Source organism: Trichosurus vulpecula, chromosome 5, assembly GCF_011100635.1.
Source record: "Trichosurus vulpecula isolate mTriVul1 chromosome 5, mTriVul1.pri, whole genome shotgun sequence".
Taxonomy (NCBI): domain Eukaryota; kingdom Metazoa; phylum Chordata; class Mammalia; order Diprotodontia; family Phalangeridae; genus Trichosurus; species Trichosurus vulpecula.
In genome coordinates this window covers 212,189,042-212,211,248 of record NC_050577.1, presented here as the reverse complement: position 1 = coordinate 212,211,248, position 22,207 = coordinate 212,189,042, and the positions used below count along the sequence as shown (strand labels likewise).

At 36.3% G+C, this 22,207-nt stretch overlaps 1 protein-coding gene across 1 annotated transcript in view; it reads left to right on the top strand.

The window, feature by feature from the left end:
- Positions 1-22,207, top strand: part of LRRK2 (leucine rich repeat kinase 2) — a 232,096-nt gene that overhangs the window by 196,044 nt on the left and 13,845 nt on the right. Inside the window, exons 41-47 of the mRNA XM_036759572.1 lie at positions 679-839; positions 2,234-2,404; positions 12,127-12,227; positions 13,029-13,223; positions 13,793-13,986; positions 14,651-14,723; positions 17,599-17,783. Of these exons, the coding sequence (XP_036615467.1) occupies positions 679-839; positions 2,234-2,404; positions 12,127-12,227; positions 13,029-13,223; positions 13,793-13,986; positions 14,651-14,723; positions 17,599-17,783 (1,080 nt within the window). The remainder of the gene's footprint in view (positions 1-678; positions 840-2,233; positions 2,405-12,126; positions 12,228-13,028; positions 13,224-13,792; positions 13,987-14,650; positions 14,724-17,598; positions 17,784-22,207) is intronic.

The window sequence follows — 22,207 nt, the reverse complement described above, 5'->3', positions numbered from 1 at the left end:
GTGAGGATCAAATGAGATAATATTGGTAAAGCATTTGGTATAGTGCCTGGTACATAGTAAACTCTTAATAAGTGCTTTCTGATTACCACCTCCTTGTTCCTTCAAGCTGTACCTTACAACTCATTACCTTTTTTTTTTCATTCCATGTCATACTCACTAAACTTCCAAACTGCTGTTTACCATGCTTCTTCAATAGCATATTCTGAAGGTTTGTTTTCACTCATGTGGAAGACTTTCCATTTTTTTCTCTTGAATTTATTCTCATTAGATTTACCCCATCTTCTCATTTATCAAGACCTTTTTGGAGGCTAACTTCCAGTCAGTGTTTTATCTCTCTTTTTTAGTTGATTGTACAATAATTATTTTAAATAATTATTATAGGATACAAAAATATCTACTGAATTGGTCATTTAACTGTAAATTTTAATGTCTCATTGGCTTATGTGTAAATATGTATCTACAAGTCATAATTTATCACAGTAAATAATAATATAGGCTAGTGACCAACACATTGTAACTTTTTTCTTTTAACTTTGAAAATTAACCTCAATATAAAATAATCAATTCACTGAATATTTTATTAGTATATATATTTTAATGTGATAATTATGAAGGCATATTTTATTATAACTTTAAAATGTTTTTCAAAATCTCTATCACTTCTGTTTTATCAAACAGATATCTCCATGCATCAATGATTATATACCGGGATCTGAAGCCTCATAATGTACTCCTTTTTACCCTGTATCCTAATTCTGCCATCATTGCCAAGATTGCAGATTATGGAATTGCTCAGTACTGTTGCAGAATGGGGATAAAGACATCTGAAGGAACAGCAGGTAGGTCATACAAGTTAGATTCTATCTGCTTACTATTTTTAGGAAGGAAGGAAACTATGATTTCATTTGTATAAGAAATTCCCAGTAAGGAATGCTAGATAACAGCTGCTCTATAGCTTGTAGTCTTAGAAACTACTAGGGCGACTGAGTGATTAAATTATTTTATGAGGGACACACAGCCCTGTATCAGAAACAGAATTTAAACTCAAGTCTTTGTGACTCCAAGGCCCACCATCTCCTTACTATTACCATACTGCCTATTTGCACAGAATAAAATATAACCTCAGATGGAAACTTTCAGAGAATTAGCAGTTCTTCCTCTGTAAAAAGAAGGGGTTAGGTTATAAAACCTCTAGGGTCCCCTTCCAATTTTTAATCTTTGATTTTATGATCCTAGTCTGAACAGAAGTGAGTATCACTGCATTAGAGACCTCTCTCCAGGTTGACACTGATCCCAGAGAGGTTAATTAATCTTGTTGTACGGCATCCAAGTAGTAAGTGCAGAGCTATAATCCCAGCCCAGGTACTCTCCCCACAAATCTAGCATAGTTTCTACTGCACCATGCTAGATGAAAGCAGGGATAGTTTTCTTATCAAGTTTACATATCACATGAAATTTGGTAGAATAGCTAACATATTAGATAAGAGAATTGAGATCAAAAAAGATTTAAACAGGTTAAAAGCCAAATTTAATCCAATGATATTTAATAGTGACAAAAATATCATTCCAACACTGGGTCCAGAAATTAGTGGCACAGAATACAGCATGGTAGAGAGACATGACTGGGCAGCATACTGGTCATGTGGAAAAAACCAACTGGGTTTTAGTGTATTGCAAACTCAAACTCAGCATACCTCAACAGTATAATGTGATGGCAAAGAAAAAGCTATTTTAAACATGGAAAAAATTAATAGAAGCCTAGAATCCAAAATGAAGGAAGGAAATGAAAGCTGGGCGTGTAAGAATCAGTTAAAGAAATTGGGAATATATTATCTAAAGAGAGCCTAGAAAGGGTGTGATAGTACTTTAAAAACCTGCCATGACAAAAGATATTAGACTATTTATTTTCTCAGCTCAGACTGGCAAAGCTTAGATCAAAGAGTCAATCTACTAACTACCATTTATCAAGCATCTATTATATGTAAGGTACTCTGCTAGCATGTGCAGTGGCCACACCCCAATAAAACAATCTACAAAGACTAGGAGAGGTAGTGATTTGTATCAGAGAACAAAGTCCCCATAAAGATAGAATTATACTAAGACGGAGGTATTACCTCTGTTTACACTTAATACAAGTAGAATTAGAACTCATCCCTCTGAATTCTTAGTCTTTCATGCCATTTTGCTTCTTATGCTGTAGAATATAGCTCTTCACTGGTTTGTTTATTTTCAGGATTTCGTGCGCCTGAAGTTGCCAAAGGAAATGTAATTTACAACCAACAGGCTGATGTTTATTCATTTGGCTTACTGCTTTATGATATTTTGACAACAGGAGGTAGAATTGCGGAAGGATTGAAATTCCCAAATGAATTTGATGAGTTAGCTATACATGGAAGATTACCAGGTAAGTTATATTAATAGTAACTTGTATGCATATAAGGAACTCTGCAGTTACATTACATTGATTCTATTTGACAAATTTTTATTAAGCACCTATTTTATTAAGGCACTTTGTGAGATGCTAAGGATACTAAAACAAAGACAAAACAAAACCTGATCTCAAAGATTTTTTTATTCTGAATTCAGTTTGTACATTGCTTAAGTGGTTTGTATAAATTCTGTAGAGTCATTCTATATTCCTTTGTCTATGCATTTCATAGACCATTCACAATGCCTGAGATACACTTCGCACTCCTGTCTGCTTTTTGAAATCTTTCTCTTTCTTCAAGGCTTAGTTGCCACATGCATGAAAAAGAGCAAGAATTTCTCCAGGTGAAAATGATTTCTCCCTCCTCAAATTTTCCTAGACTACTTTGTGTAAATTGCTTCTTTATCCCAGCAAGGGTAGAATGGAGAAAACACTCGGTATGAAGTAAGAAGACTCAGGTTCGGATCTTAGCTCCCCAACTTATGTCTCTGTGATTTTGGGTAATATGCTTGAACTTCAGTTTCCTCATCTATAAAATAAGAGAATTGGACAAAATTACCTCTGAGGTCTCTTCTAGCTCTAAATCTATAAACCTAACATTTCCTTTCTCATTTTAACTTTTACTTATCTGTTGACATGTATTATATTCTTCTATTAGATTGTCAGATCCTCACCATGACCTCCATTGCTTCTTCCCCTTCAGTACTCTTTCAGACCTCGCTTTGTCTTCTCTTTCCTCCCTCTTCACTTGACATTACAATTGACTAGTTCAACATCATACAGCATCCTCTATTTTCAAATTCCTTTCCCCTTGCCCAAATGCTGCTCATGACTCAACCTTGGATTATTCCCACCATCCCATCCTTCTTTTCCCTTTCTCATCTCATTACTCAGATGTCTCCTGCTACTTATCTACTCTTTCACCCCTCTCTCAAATGTAGTGGCCTTATTACAGCTTCTGACATTAACGTTCCACCCAAAGTGTTCTCTCCAAAGTTACCAGTGATCTCTTAACTAAGAGAGTCTTTTCTCAATTCTCATACTTCTTGATCTTAGCCTTTGACACAACTGATCACCTTCTCCTCCCTTCTCTAGGTTTTTGTCTGACTGTTTCTTGTCAGTCACCTTTGCTGGATCCTCATCCAGATCATGTTCTCTAACCACAGGTGTTCCAAAGTATCTTGTCCTGGGCCCTCTTCTCTACTTCACTTGGTGATCTCATCAGTTCCTGTGGATTTAATTACAATCTCTATGTTGATTATTTTCACCTATACCTATCTTGCCTCAACCTCTCTGCTGACCCCCAGTTTCTCATCTCCACTGCCTTTCAGAGATCTGGAATTGGATGCCCTGTAAACATCGGTGACTTAATATGTCTAGAATAGGACTCGTTATCTTCTTCCTGCCCAAACTTTCCTGGCCCCCTACCTTCCCTATTACTGTGCAGAGCAACACCATTCTCCTAGTCTATCAGGCTCACAACCTGCATGTCATACTTGACTATTTACTATCTCTTCTCCACCTTAGCCAATCTGTTGCCAAGTCCTATTGATTTCCTTTTTGCAGTATCTCTTGAAGACTCTTGAAGACTCCCCCTTCTCTCCTCTGACCCGCCACCACTCAAGTCTGTGCCCTCATCACCTGGCTCCAAGACTGTTGCCTGCTTTTGGGTCTGTCTGCCATGAGCCTGGCCCCACTAACCATGGAGGTCCTCCAGAGTTCCGTACTGGGCCCTCTCCTCTTCTCACTCTGTACTGTTTGACTTGCTGATCTAATCAGCTCCCATGGATTCAATAATCATCTTTGTTCTGATGATTCTTAGATCTTTTTGACCAGCTGTAGTAGTGGTATTGCTGGATCAAAGGGTATGCACAGTTTAGTTGCTCTTTGGGCATAGTTCCAATCCAGAGTGACATTAGTGTCCCAATTTTCCCACATCCTCTTCAACATTTATCATTTTTCTTTTTTCTTGTATTAGTCAATCTGGTGTGAGGTTGTATTTCAGAATTGTTTTAATTTATATTTCTCTAATCAAGAGAGATTTATAATTTAAAAATTATTGGACTACCTGAAAGCTATGATCAAGAAAAAGAGCCTAGATATCATCTTTCAAGAAATTATCAAGGAGAACTGCCCTGATATTCTAGAGCCACAGGGCAAAAGAGAAATTGAAAGAATCCACAGATCACCTCCTCAAATAGATCCCAAAAAGAAATCTCCTAGGAATATTGTCGCCAAGTTCCAGAGCTCCCAGATCAAGGAGAAAATATTGCAAGCAGCCAGAAAGAAACAATCTGAGTATTGTGGAAACACAATCAGAATAACCAAAGATCTAGCAGTTTCTACATTAAGAGATCGAAGGGCTTGGAATACGATATTCCAGACGTCAATGGAGCTGGGACTAAAACCAAGAATCACCTACCCAGCAAAACTGAGTATCATGCTCCAAGGCAAAATATGGATTTTCAATAAAATAGAGGACTTTCAAGCTTTCTCAGTGAAAAGACCAGAGCTGAATAGAAAATTTGACTTTCAAACATAAGAATCAAGAGAAGCATGAAAAGGTAATCAAGAAAAAGAACAAGAAAAAGAAATTGCAAGGGACTTAGTAAAGTTAAACTGTTTTGTTTACGTTCCTACATGGAAAGATGATGTGTATGATTCATGAGACCCCAGTATTAGGGTAGCTGAAGGGAATATGCATATATATATATATACATATACATATATATATATATATATATATGTTTATGTATATATATGTATATGTGAGTGTGTATGTATGTATATATATAGTATGTGTATATATATATATATATATAGAGAGAGAGAGAGAGAGAGAGAGAGAGGGCACAGGGTGAGTTGAAGATGAAGGGAAGATATCTAAAAGAAATAAAATCAAATTAAGGGATGAGAGAGGAATATATTGAGAGAGGGACATAGGGAGAGATAGAATGGGGTAAATTATCTCGCATAAAAGTGGCAAGAAAAAGCAGTTCTATAGGAAGAGAAGAGAAGGCAGGTGAGGGGGGAATGAGCGAATCTTGCTCTCATCAGATTTGACCTGAGGAGGGAATACCATAAATACTCAATTGGGTATCTTACCCCACAGGAAAGAAAGAGGAAGAAGATAAAAAAAGAGGGGGATGATAGAAGGGAGGGCAGATGGGAGTGGAGGTAATCAAAAACAAACACTTTGGAAAGGGGACAGGGTCAAGGGAGAAAATTCAATAAAGGGGGATAGGTTAGGAAGGAGCAAAATATAGTTAGTCTTTCACAACATGAGTATTGTGGAAGGGTTATACATAATGATACACATGTGGCCTATGTTGAATTGCTTGACTTCTTAGGGAGGGCAGGTGGGAAGGGAAGAGGGGAGAGAATTTGGAACTCAAAGTTTTAAAAACAGATGTTCAAAAACAACAAAAAAAAGTTTTTGCATGTAACTAGAAAATAAGATACACAGGCAATGGGGCAAAGAAATTTATCTTGCCCTACAACAAAGGAAGGGAAAAGGGGATGGGGGAGAGTGTGGTGACAGAAGGGAGGGCTAACTGAGTAACAGGGCAACCAGAATATATGCCATCTTGGAGTGGGGGGGAGGGTAGAAATGGGGAGAAAATCTGTAATTCAAACTCTTGTGAAAATCAATGCTGAAAACTAAATATATCAAATTAAAAAAAGTAGTGATTTAGAGCACTTCTTCATATACCTGTATATAGCTTTGATTTCTTCATCTGAAAAATGCCAATTTCATATCATTTGACCGTTTATCAATTGGGCAATGACTTGCATTCTCATAAATTTGACTCAGCTCTCTATATATTTGAGAAATGAGGCCTTTATCAGAGACACTTGCTGTAAAGATTGTTTCCCAGCTTTCTGCTTTCCTTCTAATCTTGGTTTTGTTTATACAAAAGCTTTTCAATTTAATATGATCAAAATTATTTATTCTACATTTCGCAAAGCTGTCTTATCTTATTTGGTCATGAATTCTTCCACTCCCCATAGATCTGACAGGTAGGCCTTTCCTTGCTCTTCAGTTTCCTTCCTTCCTTTTCCTTCCCTTTTAATTAGGTCTATTTTTGCTTTTACTTTGTCTAAGATCAGGATTGCTACCCCTGCTTTTTTTTTTACTTCAACTGACACACAATAGAGTCTGCTCCAGCCCCTTAAATTTACTCTGTGTTTGTCTCTCTGCTTCAAGTGTGTTTCTTGTAAACAATATATTGTAGGATTCTGGTTTTTGATCTACTCTGTTATCCACTTCTGTTTTATGGGAGTGTTCATCCCATTCACGTTCATAGTTATGATTTACTAACTGTATTTCCTTCCATCTTATTAGTCCTCTTGTTTGTTCTCTCTCTCTTTTCACCCTTTCCCACCTCACCAGAATTTTGCTTCTGTCTACCACTTTTCCTGATTTGCCTTCCTTTGTGTCAGTCTCCACCCCAACCCCCCTTTCTCCTCCCCTCTTACTTCCCTGTTGGGTAAGATAGATTTCTATATTCAGCTGATCATGTATATAATTCTCTTTTTGAGCCAATACTGAAGAGAGTAAGGTTCAAGTGATGCCCATTGTCTACCCTTCCATTTTCCCCTCCATTGTAAAAGTTCTTTCTCATCCCTCAATTTTTTTGTGTCATTCTCTTAAATTCACCTTGTACTCATATCATCTGTCTATGTATATTCCTTCTATCTGCACTGTTAGTGATACAATTTTTAAGAATTACAAGTATCATCTTCCAATGTACAGATGTAAAGAGTTTAGCTCTATTGAATCCCTTTTGTTTTCTTTTCACTTTTTACTGTTTGTGCTTCTCCTGAGTCTTGATATTAGAGATAAAGTTTTTGGTTTATCTCTGGTCTTCTCTTATGAAAGCTTGAAATCCTTCTATTTTGTTGAATGACCATTTTTTCCCCTTGATGTTTAATTTTGCCAAGTAAGTGCTTCTTGGTGGTAGTCCTTGCTCCTTTGCCCTCTGGAATATCACATTCCATGACTTCCAATCCTTTAACGTTGCAGCTGCCAGGTCCTGTGTGGTCCTGATTGTGGCTTCCCAATATATGAATAATTTTTCTGGTCACTGGCAGCATTTTCTCTTTGACCTGGTGATTTTGAAAACTCCTTGGCATTTTCAATTTGGGATCTCTTTCAGGAGGTGATCCATGGATTCTTTTGATGACTATTTTACCCTCTAGTTCTAGGACCTCAGGGCAGTTTTCTTTGATGATTTCTTGAAATATGCTGTCGAGGCTCTTTTTTTTTATCATGGCTTTCAAGTTAAGCAATAATTTTTAAATTGTCTCTCCTGAATCTATTTTCTTGATCAGTTGTTTTATCAATGAGGTATTTTACATTTTCTTCTACTTTTTTCATTCTTTTGTTTTTCTTTGACTGATTCTTGAGATCTCGTAGAGTCATTAGTTTCCACTTGCCCAATTCTGATTTTTAACATACTGTTTTCCTCAATTAGCTTTTGTATTTTCTTTTCCATTTGGCCAATTATACTCTTTAAGGAGTTGTTTTCTTCAGTGAATTTTTGTATCTCCTTTTCCATTTGGCCAATTTCACTTTTTAGGCAGTTTTCCAAACTGTTGACCCTTTTCTCATAATTCTCATATCATTCTCATTTCTTTTTCCCAGTTTTTTCTTTTATCTCTCTTACATGATTTTTAAGTTCTTTTTTGAGCTCTTCCATGAGATCTTTCTGGGTTTGAGACCTCTTCTCATTTTTCTTTGGGCTTTTGCTCATAAGGTATTTTGACAATGTTGTCCTCTTCTGAGATTGTCTTGTCCCTGTCACCATAATAACTTTCCATGGTCAGATTCTTTTTTCGGGTTGTTTTCAGCTCATCCTCCCCCCCACTTTTTTGGCCTTTTTCCTTTCTTTTAAATTTGAGCTCTGCTCTCAGGGTGGCAGGGACACTGTTTCCAGCTTCTTGTGCCAGTGACTATAGGCCCTGGGTTTTTACCTGGTGCTGCACTGATGTTGCCCTGAGACCCACGGGGGCCCTGATGCTGCACTGAGGGCATGGGGTGGGGATTGACTGGTGCTGCTGGAGGCCATAAGGGTCTGGCAGCTTATCTGGTGCTGAGCTGGGGTCCTAGTAGTGGTGGTGTCTGGCATATGCTGAGGTCCAGTGGGGTATTCCTGTATCTCCTTGTAGCTACCCTGAACCACTAGGTGGTCAGGCCTCTAGAGGCTGCCTTTTTGCCCATAGTGATTAAAGCATGGCAGACCAGTTCTGGCTGGCTAGAAGCTGCCTGTTTGCTTAAGCACCTGTAGAACACATAGGGCAAAGGAGTAATGATCAACTCCTGGTACCTGGTAATCCCCTGGCTAGATCTACTGCTCAGATATCTTCATTGAAAAGGTTTGGTAGGGGGGAAAGAGAAAAAGTCCTATAGTCCACCTCCCCTTTCCAGCCTCCTCAAGCACTTTCCTCTTATGAGCCTCATACACTGGCCCAAAGACATGTCTGCCTGTTTGCTGAGGGCTGTGTCCTGAAGCACATAGAGGTCTGGCCACTGGAGGTTGACTGTTTGCCCAGGGCTACACTGAAGCACATGATAGTTCTCAGACCTGGAGTCTGCTGTTCCCTTAGCTATGCTAAGGAATGTGTGGGGTCCTGGAGTTGGAATTTGCCTGCTCCACCACACTGGGTCCCAAGATGATTTGCTAAGGTGGGGCTTGTTGATGACTTGCGGGGACTCTTCCCATCCTGGGCTGTGCTCTCCGTTCACCTGAGTGAGATTCAACCTTCTTGCTGATCCTCCAAGATTCTTGGGCTAAAAGATTGTTTCATCCCATGTTTTTGTTGGTGCTGCTCTTCCTGGGTTTGTTTTAAGGCTCTATTTTATAGTTGTTTGGAGGTGAGTATGCGAGAGTTATAGTGGTCTACAGCTTACTCTGCTCCCAGAAGTCCTGTCCTCTCTAATCTTTTTATTACACTTCTGTACTATCTCTTATATCTCCTCCTTCCCTCCATTCATATGACCATCTCCCTACTTTACACCCTCATTACCTCTTTTTTAGACCATTATGATTTTGCATTTTAATTGACTTCCTTTCCTCTAGTCTCCCCCCTTTCCATTCATTGTCCTCATAGCTTCCAAAGTGATATTCCTAAAATAGTTCTAGCCATGTCACTCCATTGCTCTTCTCTTGCTCCTAGGATAAAATATAAAGTTTTCTGTTTGTCTTTTAAAGTTCTTCACAGTTTGGCTCTATCCTGTCTTTCTAGGTTCATTTTTTTTAATTCCAAAAATCAACCCATTTACTGATTGACTATGAGTTACAGATATTTGATAAGAAGATTTTACTGGTCTTTCAATTCCTTCAGTCTTCTGATGGCAGATTGGTCTGTGTCTGCAGAGATGGTATTGTAGGTCCATACACCACCAGCTACTGTTTTCATACAGGACCCATAATGCCAGATACCCAAGGTCCATCTCTTCATTTTATACTTGCCCCAGAAGCTATAATCGGCATGCTGGCTAATTTTAGTTTTCCTCACCATTTTTCTAAGAGATGTACCATAATGTGTTCCGTATTTGCCAACAAATACAACCTTCTTGGTACGTTTAGCCATGTTTCATTGCAGGCCTGTAGCTCGGAGAGGCAAGAAGGTAGTACACGTGTGCGCTTTCAGGGCCAGAGACTGGAAGTGAAGGTTGTGGAGGTGGGACTCCTTTTCTAGGCTTATTAAAAATTATTTCCCTTTACTCAGTCTTCAGTACACACAAAACTGGCCTTCTTGCTATTCCTCACTTGAAATACTCTCCATTCCTTTGCATTTATGCTTTCAATGAATTTTACGTCCTCACTTCCCTTCCCCCTTCCTTTCCTCTTTCTTTTTCCTCCCATTCTCTCCCTGCCCTCTGCTCCTAGGGGCTCACCATAATTCCAAATGTAGTACAGAAACTCAATTGGCTTTTGACCTACTGCAGCTCAGACCATCTTAACCTCCCCAAGTAGCAGGGATTATAGGCACGTACAACCACACTTCGCTCTCATCATCTCCAGAATTCCTAGTTTCTTTGAAAGCATAACATAACCACCATTTCATAAACATGGCCTTTCAATCAATCAGGCAATCAAAAAACATTAATTAAGTGGCTATCATGTGCTAAGTGCTTTTCTGTGCTGCTCAGATATTAGTTTCCCACCTCCACCCCCAATTACCTTTTACCTAGTGTATAAATCTTAAATCTATCCTTATGTAAACCCTTTGGGTTGCTCTCTTAAACTAATGTTCACACTCATAGGTTGAATGTGTATACCAGAAGATGACTGCTACTTTTGGGTTCTAGTGCCAACCCTCTGGGTTTCCCACTGTCAGTAGACTTAACTAACTTTTAGCAAAGACATTTACTAAGCTATTATAGTAAGAACAGTTGGTATCAAGCATTTCCCTTGAAAGCCTGGTATGTAATCTCCCACCAATACACACAGCATCCATAGAAAGAGGAGGTTCAAACTTAGAGTACAATGGTAGTGAAGTACATATACAGAGCCCATAGGGCAAAGGAGTAATGATTAACTCCTGGTACTCAAAGTTTTTCCTCACTTCATACAATCCATATGTAATTACCTCACTATGTATGTTGTTATGTACTGCTTAGATATGTTCATTGAAAAGGTTAGGTGGGGGGAAGCAGAAAAAGTCCAATAGTCAATCTACCCCCCACTCCACCTCCCCCTGCCAACTTCCTCAAGCAGTTTACTCTTACGAGCCTCATTTTTCCTCCAGTTTGGGCTCCGTTTATCCAACTGATAATCTCCAAACTAGAACTTGTCCACTGTTGAACTTTTGGCCTCCCAAGTTGACTTGCTGTTTTTATACACTGACCCAGAAACATGTCTTATTCTCTTAATCAATTATAAGACTTTTTCTTTGTGGTGTCTGCTGTTGGCTAAGCTCTCTAATCATTTAGAGTTGACTAAAGACTTATATATTGTAGGATTTTAGGAAAACTTTCTAACAGTTGCTACTTTATTGATTCATCTGAGGTATCTGTGCTTTTCTGTCATTACATTAATTGATGTGAGACATGAAACGCTACTCTGACGTGTGTATACTTATATGTATACGTGACAGGTCCTTCTTTATTGTGTTTGTATTCCAATATTTAGCGCAATGCCTAGCATATAATAGGTGCTTTTAAAGTATGTATTAATAAAAAAAAGAAGACAAAGACTATCATTTTTCTTCTTTATATCCTCAGGTTCTAGAATAGAGTTACTTTGTACTTCATTATCTTTTAATGTTTATTGAATCAAATGCTTATTATGAATGTAGATAAAATTCTTTTTGAACAGATTCCAAAATTGGAAGCACTGTGTAATATAAAAATTTCTAAGCCTTTTATTCTAACCATTTTATGGAATTTATTGTTATGAGATTTGACTTATATTAGGAGAGTGTTCCATTTATCTGTTTGGATACTCTGAAGATAGTAGTTAAGAACTATTTCCTACTTACCCTGTATATAACTTGCTTTGTTTGAATTTTCCCCATTAGATTGTAAACTTCTTGAGGGCAGACACTGTTTTTTGCTTCTTTTTGTATCCCCAAAATTTAACAACATAGTAGGTGCTTAATAAATGTCTATTGATTGATTAATTGGATTCAAATAGTGATTCTTTTTTGTCTTATTTCTATAATAATGAGATCTATTTTGAATGTTTTAGATCCAGTTAAGGAATATGGCTGTACTCCGTGGCCTAAGGTAGAAAACTTAATTAAGAAGTGTCTGAAAGAAAATCCTCAGGAAAGGCCAACATCTGCCCAGGTTTTTGTTTTTAAATTTATATACAAACAGCCATTATTATGTCAATTTGAAATAATATATCAATTTCTACCAGATAAGAAGAAATTTGGGATCTTATAGGAAAAGTGTTATTGAACTTGACATTTTCCCAACCTGAAAAAGGAAAGTATTTTTGGTTTATTGTTTTTAAAGATCCAATTCTACAATCTTGTTGACTGATTGCTCCTTTTTGCCATTAAACTAGCTTTTGACAGGTATTAACCACATTAATTTGCCAGACCAACTTTGATCATACTGTAATGACTTTCTGAATTAAATTATTTTTCCTCTTTGTCATTCCTATTGATTCTATAGATATTCTCCTATATCTTATATTAAAATGAGGTACATGAGATTGTATGGGTCCAAAATATCATTAACTAGAATCTATTGATGATTTTTTGGCATTTGGCTCATTTGGACCAATGTAGCTAGGTTTAAATTACCTTCATGTGATAGAAAATTGAACTTTTAAAACTTATATCACTGTTCTCATCACTTTAAATTATTATTATTCTAAGTATGTCCTTAATCTTGCATCCTGTATAATTCTTTCTGAACAGTTTGGTCTGCATAATGTAGTATTGTATTCACTTTTGGCTTGGTGTTCTGTGGTTCCCTGTCCCTGTCCCTCAGGTTATCATGTCATTTTGGATAGGCCTTGAGAAAATAGGTAGATTAGAGATTAATTTGTGAGATTTAGATTTTGCTTGATAAAGGTTATACTTTCATAGTCAAAGTGTTTTAAATTAATTCAGTTTTTAATCAATTTTTCCCCTGCAGGTATATGAAATTTTGAACTCAGCTGAATTAATATGTCTAATGAGATATATTTTAATACCCAAAATATTTGTAGCAGAGTGCATGGTTGCTGCAAACCAAAGCAGCAAGAATGCAGTTATCTGGCTGGGTAGTGGGAACAATGACATGGGACAACTATCTTGTCTTGAGATAAACACTGAAACACACATCTCTAAGGTAGGGTTGCTTGTTAGCAATGTACCAAAAGTTTTCAAAGTTATATTTTTAAAAAAACACAAAACTTCTTTTCAAGTAATTTGAAAACATTGGGTGACTGATACACTGGCTTGATAAATTGCTTGGCAAGATATAGATGAGTGCAAGAGAGCTACTTTTATGAAATAATTTTTATAACAAAATATTTTGTTTGTGTTTTGGTGTGTTACATCTGTGGTTTAAAAAGTACTGTCATGATAAAATTGTATTAGTTAATAAGATAATAAAGCCTATAGCTAGGAGAGAAGAAAATATATTACTGTGGCCATTCTACTCTAACAAATCTTGTACCTGACTTTTCTTTTAAGATCAAGCTTGCATAACTCTAGTAATCAAATTTTCATTAAATCATATTCGGAGCCTGTTTTATTGGTGTTTGTTTTGTAAGATACTGAATGCATTTTGTAATTATTTAGTTTTAATCTTCAGATAGGAATAAAATTGTTAGATTTTACATGATATTCAAGTTTTCTTTATTTAAACTGACACCAAAAACTCTATTTTAAATGTTTATTGCATTCCGTTGACAGGATGTGACAGAGAGTAGAATATTGTGCCTTGCCCTTGTGTATCTTCTGGTTGAAAAGGAAAGCTGGATTGTGGCAGGCACACAGTCTGGCACCCTATTGGCAGTCAAGACAGAAGATGATAAAAAGAGCCACATGCTTCAAAGAATGACTGACTCTATTACTTGTTTATACTGCAATTCCTTTTCTAAGCAAAGGTATCTTAACAGGTTTGAACATGGTGGGGGGGAAAACAGTTTTCAACTGTATACCTCTATCATATGTACAACTTTCAAGGAAACAAGACATATTTGATACTGTTTTAACATATTGTAATTGGTTTTCGTATGCCAAAGAAAATAGATAGCGGCTCTACTTTCCTAAATGCCCACAGTAAGCATGATAGACTTGATAGAATTATGAATTATGAAGGTTTGTCTTTAGGATCTTGCTGTCTCACCTTACAGTCTCTTTTTCCTTTTTTGGCACTCTACCTAGGCAAATACTCTCATGCCCTACCAATTAACATGAAGCTACATCAACTATTGTGAAAATAGCTTACCTCTCTAAGGGGTATTTATATTCCAACTCTTTAGCTGTCTTAAGCCAGAGGAACAAACAATGTTTAAGACAAAAGTGACAGGTTAAAGTAAAGATAGGGAATTATTATAATTTTTTTGCCTGGGGCAGGTATTGGAGGGGAATAGGAATCTTACCCCTCTGTGCCTTATATCATATTGTAGAGTATGAGATTTTATTTCTCATTGATAATGTCAGAAACTTGCATCATTAAGGTTTGAGCCAACTTTTGAAGTATGATCTCCACTTGTTATTGAATTAATTTTTCCTTAGTAATGGCTCTTTCTCCTTTTTTCATTTCAGCAAACAAAACAATTTTCTTTTGGTGGGAACTGCAAATGGCAGGCTAGCTATTTTTGAAGACAGAAATGTTAAGGTAAATGTTAAAATGAATTTTCTGTAAAAATAATAATGTCTTATCTCTGCAAACTCTTTGAAGTCAAGGACCAGGGTGATGAGATAGTGCTAGGCTTGGAGTTAAAGCCTGGAGTCCATCCTGGCTCTGCCGTTTTTCAGCTGTGGCACATTGGGCAAGTTATTTTGCCTCTCTGAAACACAGTTTTCTCAGCTTTAAAATGAAAAGGGTTCAACTAGATAACTCAGCTTCCACTCATCTCATCCTGTTTGATCCTATGATCTTATGATCTTAATAAACTTCTTTTGTATTACCCATAGAACTCACTATATAAGAAGCACTCAAGGGATAATTATTTCTTCATAAATAAACCTGTAAGTTGCCAACAAGGTGTCAGCTGGCCTTAGTAGAGGGAGTTTCTTTATCTGGGAATTCTTTCAACCAAGGCAATCATAGACTTCGTCTCTATCTCTATACTAATTGAGTAATAACTGGCTATGTCTTAATGAGCTAAGTTCAAGAACAAAATCTGGCTATTCTTTTTTTAAACTTTTTGATACCATTGACTCTGTGCAAGTACATCCTCCATGACAGAGGCGAGTACCTGTTTTATGCCTTACTTAATATTGATAATGAACAGTTATCTCTGTTGTTTCAGCTATTAAGAAATCTCCTATGATTATCACATATAGATGAGAGACACTTTGTTGTTTTTTTGGCAAGTGATCTAGTTTTACTGGAAAGTAGAGTGATGAAGCTACATGACAAACATCTTTACTCTCATTTTGATTCATAAAACTGTATCAGTTTTGGACATTGATCCATCTAATAGTGCCAAGAATTTTTGGAGCAAAAACTTTCTTATGCTTGTCTTCAGTAGCTGTGAATGGCTATTGAGTAGGTAGAGGCCACGGGGATGAGAAAGGCAGTTGTGAAGCCACTTCTCCTCTATTCTGCAAGTAGTAAAATCCCTTGGATTTGAGATCCTAAGCCGCTTTCACAAGGGTTTCAGAGAAAATAGTGGTCTTGTGGTGGTCTGACCCACCTCACTCATGTGGCTTCCTCTGTCTTCTCCGGGTATCTTGTTTCAGCTATACTTGTTTCCTTGTCTGCCCTTGAAAAAGAAGAGCGATTAAACTCTCCATTCTTTTTAACTGATACCTTCTGGATGTGCGCTGCAAAGGGAGTCAAAGACAGAAAGGACAAATATTTAAATATTCAAAGCAGCACTTTTCTTAGTAGCCAAGAATTGGCGAATAATTGAAAAAAAAGATAGTATATAAATGAAACATATTATTTTATGTAACAAGAAATGAGGAATATGAGAAATTTAAAGAAAGGTAGAAAGATTTTTATTAAATGATACCAAACAAAAAAAATGAGCCAAAAGAACAGTGCAATATATGCTGTTATAAGAATGTAAATGAAAAAATCACTAAAATGAGTTTACATGAAACATACTCATGATGGGAGAAGGGCAGGAAGAAAGAATATTAACATGCACACATATACACATTGTTAGATGCGGTCACTACATCAGATGTTTGGTTTTATTTTTCTTTGTCAGGAGGGAGGGAGGGAGGAAGATTTCTTGTTCAATCTAGAGAGAAGAAGGGATAAGAAATAACCATAACATAAAGACAAAAGGGATTAGCAAAACATTTTTAAAAGAATTGCACAGAATCAAAAGGTCTAAATGAATTGTTATCTGTATTATTGGAGAAGGTGCCAATATCGTGCAAGCCAGCCATCTATCAATAAGTGTTTTGTTAAGCATCTATATGTTAGACACTGTGCTAGTGACTGTTAATATGAATACAATTGTGAGATTGTTGCTCTCAAGAAGTTTGCATTCTCCTGGATCTTTAATCATATGAAGAATGGAAGGAAAACGTATTTCTTAAACAGCTGCCATGTGCCAGGCACTGTGCTGAGCTCTTTAAAAATATTATCTCATTTGATTCTCATGACAACCCTTGGAATTACTTTTATTGTCCTCATTTTATGTTTAAGGAAAGTGAAGCAGGAAGAGATTAAGTGAAGGGGCATTGAAACAAATTACCAGTGACTGTGTTTATACAAGAAAGTTGTTGCATTTGGTCAAATAGAATTGAACTGAACTTCTATTACATATCTCATGTCATCTATTATATTATATTTTGGATATAATTTAATTTGGATACAATTCATACTTAATAATTATGCCAATGAAATATGAATGTCCAAACTATATTTTTACATGTACTGATATGAGCACTTTGCCATATTTGAGGAAAAATAATGAAGTTGGGCATTAAGCTTTATATTAAAAATGATAGTAACATATAGGAATGGAAATTCCTGCATTTACCTGTGATAACTAGACTTCTGGCTAACTAACCTATAACATTTAGTGGCTTAAATACTTCATTGAATATGAAAATATATGTCCTAAGTTTTAAGATTTTATCCACATAACATAAGCCACTAAATAAATATGCTAGGGTGGGAGCTTGTTAAAAAAAACTACTTAATATTTAGTTTGATGTCAATGTCTTAGATTTTTTTTTTCCTTTTCTCCGAATTATTAGTATTGGCTTCCAGGGCCATCTCCAGTTGTCTTGATCTGTATCTCGTGGCTGGACCCAGATGGCTGTGGAGGAGAAAGTGAAGCTGTTGATTTTGCATAGCCCTCTGTCACTTAAATCCGGTTCCCTTGCAAGTCATGGCATCATCTTCCTGATTTCATGGTCCTCTTTAAGAACAAAGTACAAACAACAATAACAACAGTATATTGACATCTGTTACTTTGCCTGTTGATTTCATTCTTAGACAGCTTCAGCTGTTTTTTTGGATTTAAATCATGTACACATTATATTTTCTGAGAATGTCTTTTCTCTTCCCTTTTTTGTTCAAGTTTGAAGGAGCTCCTCCTTTGAAGACATTAAATATAGGAAATGTCAGCACTCCATTGATGTGTTTAAATGAATCCATATATCCATCAGAAAACAATATAATCTGGGGAGGATGTGGCACCAAGATTTTCTCACTTTCTAATGATTTCTCCATTCAGAAACTTATTGAGACAAAAACAAATCAACTGTGAGTTATTTCTAATTAAATCACAAATTTATCAGTTTCCTTATATTCTGCTCTTTTTAATTATGTTAGTTATGCTGATTATAATTCCCATTAATTATTTAGTGATATTTAAGATGAGAGTCAGTGTGGTACAGTGCATGGTTTTCTGGAACTGAAAATAGCTGGGGTTCAAATCCTGATTTTGACACGTAGTCGTTCTGTGACCATGGTCAAATCTAAAACTCCTAGTTATAAATATGTTGTGATGCTTATCACAGGGAATTTCAACACAGTAAAATCAAAGCCTTTGCTATGTTGACAACATAATAACCTAATTTCCAAAGTTTCTGTGATACTTACTATTAATATATTGTGTTGTGAATCTGCCAGGCAAGCAACCCTGTAGCACCCTAGGGACCTTGTGTTTGTAGTTTGACATAGCCCCCACTAGATGGTGGTATTAGATATTACTAATGATTAAAACTCTAGGCACTGGTTGCTGAGACAGTTCAGTTCAGTTTAACATAGTTCAGTGCCTACTATATGAAAGTCATTGGAAATATAGAAACAAAAATAGAATAGGAGGTTACTAAGAGGAAATGGGGAGAGAATAGAAACATAAAACCTAGGCCTAATTTGAGGTATTCTTCCCACTTAAGCTGATCAATTGCATTTTAACTTTAATTTATGTATAGATTTTATTTGGTCACTCATTCATTTAATAATAATTTTGGAATATTTACTGTGTGTAAAAGCTCTATGTATTTTTACACCCTTACCCCATCTCCTTCAAAACAATCAACTTCTGGTGGTATACTCTGTGTGGGATTCCAAGGTTTAACTGTTTCCTATAGCCTTTGCAAAAGAATCCTTTAAGTTGTTTTGGCTCAAACAGTTTTGGAAGTATCTGCTATCTGCTGAAAAACTCTTTTTCTCTCCTTAGCCTACTCCTTTTAAAGGTCATTTGATTAGTGCTTCATCATCATCAGTAATACTTATTGAGGACCTACTTGCTATGTGCAAAAGCTTTGTACTATTCTGCCTGTCTTATGTGTGACTGCCTTCATAGCAAAACTCATGAAGTACTACCTTATCCTGTTTTTTTGTGCCCTCTCTCCCTAAGGCTTGGCTCATCAGTGACCTTTACTGTTGTGTTTGTTGTTTGTTCCTTTTTTGTTTTTTTGCTGCCACTACCTTTCCTCTCTTGATTATATATACTATCTTATATGGACTGGCTGTTGGGCCACGTATGAAGGCAAGCATATAAACCTTCTGTATGCTGAATATGGTAGTTACTCTCATGGGAAAATTTATGAAGGTCAGAGCACAGTGTGCATAATAATAGATTTTAAAAGAATAGCTATAGAAACGTTATTAGTCAGTCCAACACATGACCTAGTATTCTTGCCAAACTTCTCCTAGATCATTTTGTCATTTAACTTCAATAGAGATTATGTCAAATGTAGTCAAAATCTCCAATTAACAAATCTCTAAGTTTTCTCATAATCGTGAAAGACCCCTCCAGATTGATAGCCTTGATACTCCATAGACCTATCTAATCATTTGACATATCATGGTTTTCTACAGTGAGAGCAATCAAAAATTCTTAACTTTGGGATTCAAACAATATAACTCTGGCCCACCCTCACTCAGCCCTTCTTCTGAAGATATTCTTTGCACATGCTCTCATAGATGATAGGATCCTATACAGGAAGAACTGAAAGGGACTTAGATGTCCGTGAGTCCAACCTCTTTTTACAGAGGAGAAAACCTAAATCAGAATGGTAAAAGGACTTATTCAAGATCATTCAGAGAGTAGTAGCAGGGCAACCTAAGTCTTCTGACTACAAATAAACTTTTATCATATCGTACTGCCTCCCTTTGGAAAGTTGGTTCTTAACTCTTATCCTCAATTATTTCTCTTCTGGTTGGTATAAAATCTTTATTAAGAAGCAGCATGATTCAGTGCAAAGGAGTATCAGTGACTTCGGATCTTCAGGAGGTAATGTCACTTTTATGGCCTTAATTTCCTTAGCTGTAAAATGAGGCAGTTGGACTAAGTGAGCTCTAACATGCCTTCCAGCTCTAAATCTTAGGACAGCAAATTTCTGGTCATTGTGTAGCTGATAATAATTACAGCTTAGTATAACGTGTTATAATTACAATGTTTAGCATATAGACTTTTATCTGATAGCTTGACTTGCAGGACTTGACACTTGTTGACCACTACTCCACCTCATAGTCTCCTGTCTCTGTGTGTCTGTGGCACTACCAGCACTCTTCTGTCTCTCTTCCTATATTTCTAAGTATTGCTTCTCTAGCTTTTTTTATGGCTACTTCTCTTCTCTTGATCCTTTTAGTTGAATAATTATTTTGAAAATAATGTCTTTATCCTTAATTTCAATTGAGAAAAGAAAAAATAACATCCTTAAAGAGGATTGTATATGAGAAATTGATCTTAGAGTTTGAAAAGTTTATTTTTCGTACTAAAATATTTCATTTGTGAACTCTAGGATAGTATCTCTCATGTTAACGTTCAGTGTTTTCCTTTCATAACTCTAAATATAGATGGCTAAATCCCATTTCCTCAGTAGTCCAAATAATCTAGATCTTGTTGTAACATCCTAAACTTACTTTGAAGTGATAATATGTTTCATTCTTTTTTATATTAAAGTAATATAATTTAGTGGATAGAGTCCTGCACTCAGGTAGAGTTAGGAAGACTTTAATCCTCCTTTTGACACTGTCACTTAATCTCTGAGCCTCAGTTTTCTCAAATGTAAAATCTGAACAATCACGCCTGTTTTAATTATCTCTCAGGTTTGTTATAAGGCTCAAATGAAATTATGTATTAAAGTATTTTGCGCACATCAGAAGTATATATGTTTTAGCTGTTACTGCTATTTCTTTTTGTTTTCTTTTTCCTCTTTTTTAGCATTTTATTTAGTGTTTTATTTTTCCTCAGTTACATGTAAAAACAATTTTTAACATTTGTTTTTAAACTTTGAGTTCCACATACTCTTTCTTCCTCCCTCCCCACCCCACCTCACTGAGAAGACAAGTAATTTGATATGCATGTGTAGTCATGCAAAACATATCCAAAATAGTCATGTTGTGAAAGAAAACAGACAAAAAAACTCAAGAAAAATAAAGTAAAAAAATATGCTTCAATCTGTATTCAGACAATAGTGATTCTTTGTCTGGGGATGGATAGCATTTTTCATCATATGTCCTTCAGAGTTTTCTTGGATCGTTGTACTGCTGAGAGTAGCTAAGTCATTCGCAGCTGATCATCTTATAATAATGCTGTTATTTTGTACACAGTACATTTCACTTCCCATCAGCTCATACAAGTCTTTTCAGGTTTTTCTGAGAGAATCCTGCTTATCATTTCTTATAGTACAATAGAATTCCATCATAATCACATACCACAACTTGTTCAGCCATTCCCCAGCTGATAGGCATCCCCTCAATTTTTAATTTTTTGCCCCCAGAAAAGAGCTGATATAAATCTTTTTGTACATTTAGGTCCTTTTCCTTTTTGTTTTGTTTTTATCTCTTTTGGGATCAGACCTATTAGTGGTATTGATAAAATGGATAAAACAGTATGCATGACTTTATAGCCCTCAGGGCATAGCTCCACATTGTTCTACAAAATGGTTGAATCAATTCACAACTCCAGCAAAATGCTTTACTGTCTCATTTTTCCTACATCCACTCCAACATTTATCATTTACCTTATCTGTCGTATTAGTGAATCTAACAGGTATGAGGTACTACCTCGGAATTGTTTTAATTTGCATTTCTTCAATTAATAGTGAGTTAGAGTATTTTTTCTGTGGCTGTAGATGATTACTTCATCTGAAAACTGATCATATATCTTTTGCTCATTTATCAATTGAGAAATGGCTCTTATTTTTATAAATTTGACTCAGTTCTCTGTATGTTTGTGAAATGAGGCCTTTATCAGAGGAACTTGCTTCAAAATTGTTTTCACAGTTACTATTGCTAACTGTATTTCCCTCCTCCGTTTATTCTATTCTCTCCTTCCTCAAGTGTTTTGCTTCTGATTAGCCCCTCCCCCAATCTTCTCTCCCTTCTATCATGCCCCCTTCTCTTCTCCCTTTCCCCTCCTTTTCTTTTTCTTCTAAAAATGTTCATTGATATATTTTGGTTTTACATCATTTTAATTTCCCAGCATATGTTCTTTCCTCTTCCATCCCAAGAGCCATTCCCTTATAACAAAGATTAGGGAAAAAACAGTTCAGCAAAACTAGTTAACAGGTCAACTGAGTGTAACAATATATGCAGCGTTCCAGACCCAAAGTCCCCAACCTCTGCAAAGAAGGTGTGTTCTCTATTCTTTTGGGCCAGTGTGGGTTAATTGAATTGTACCATGTTCTGTTGTTACTGTTCTTTCCATGTACGTAGTCACAGACCGTGTG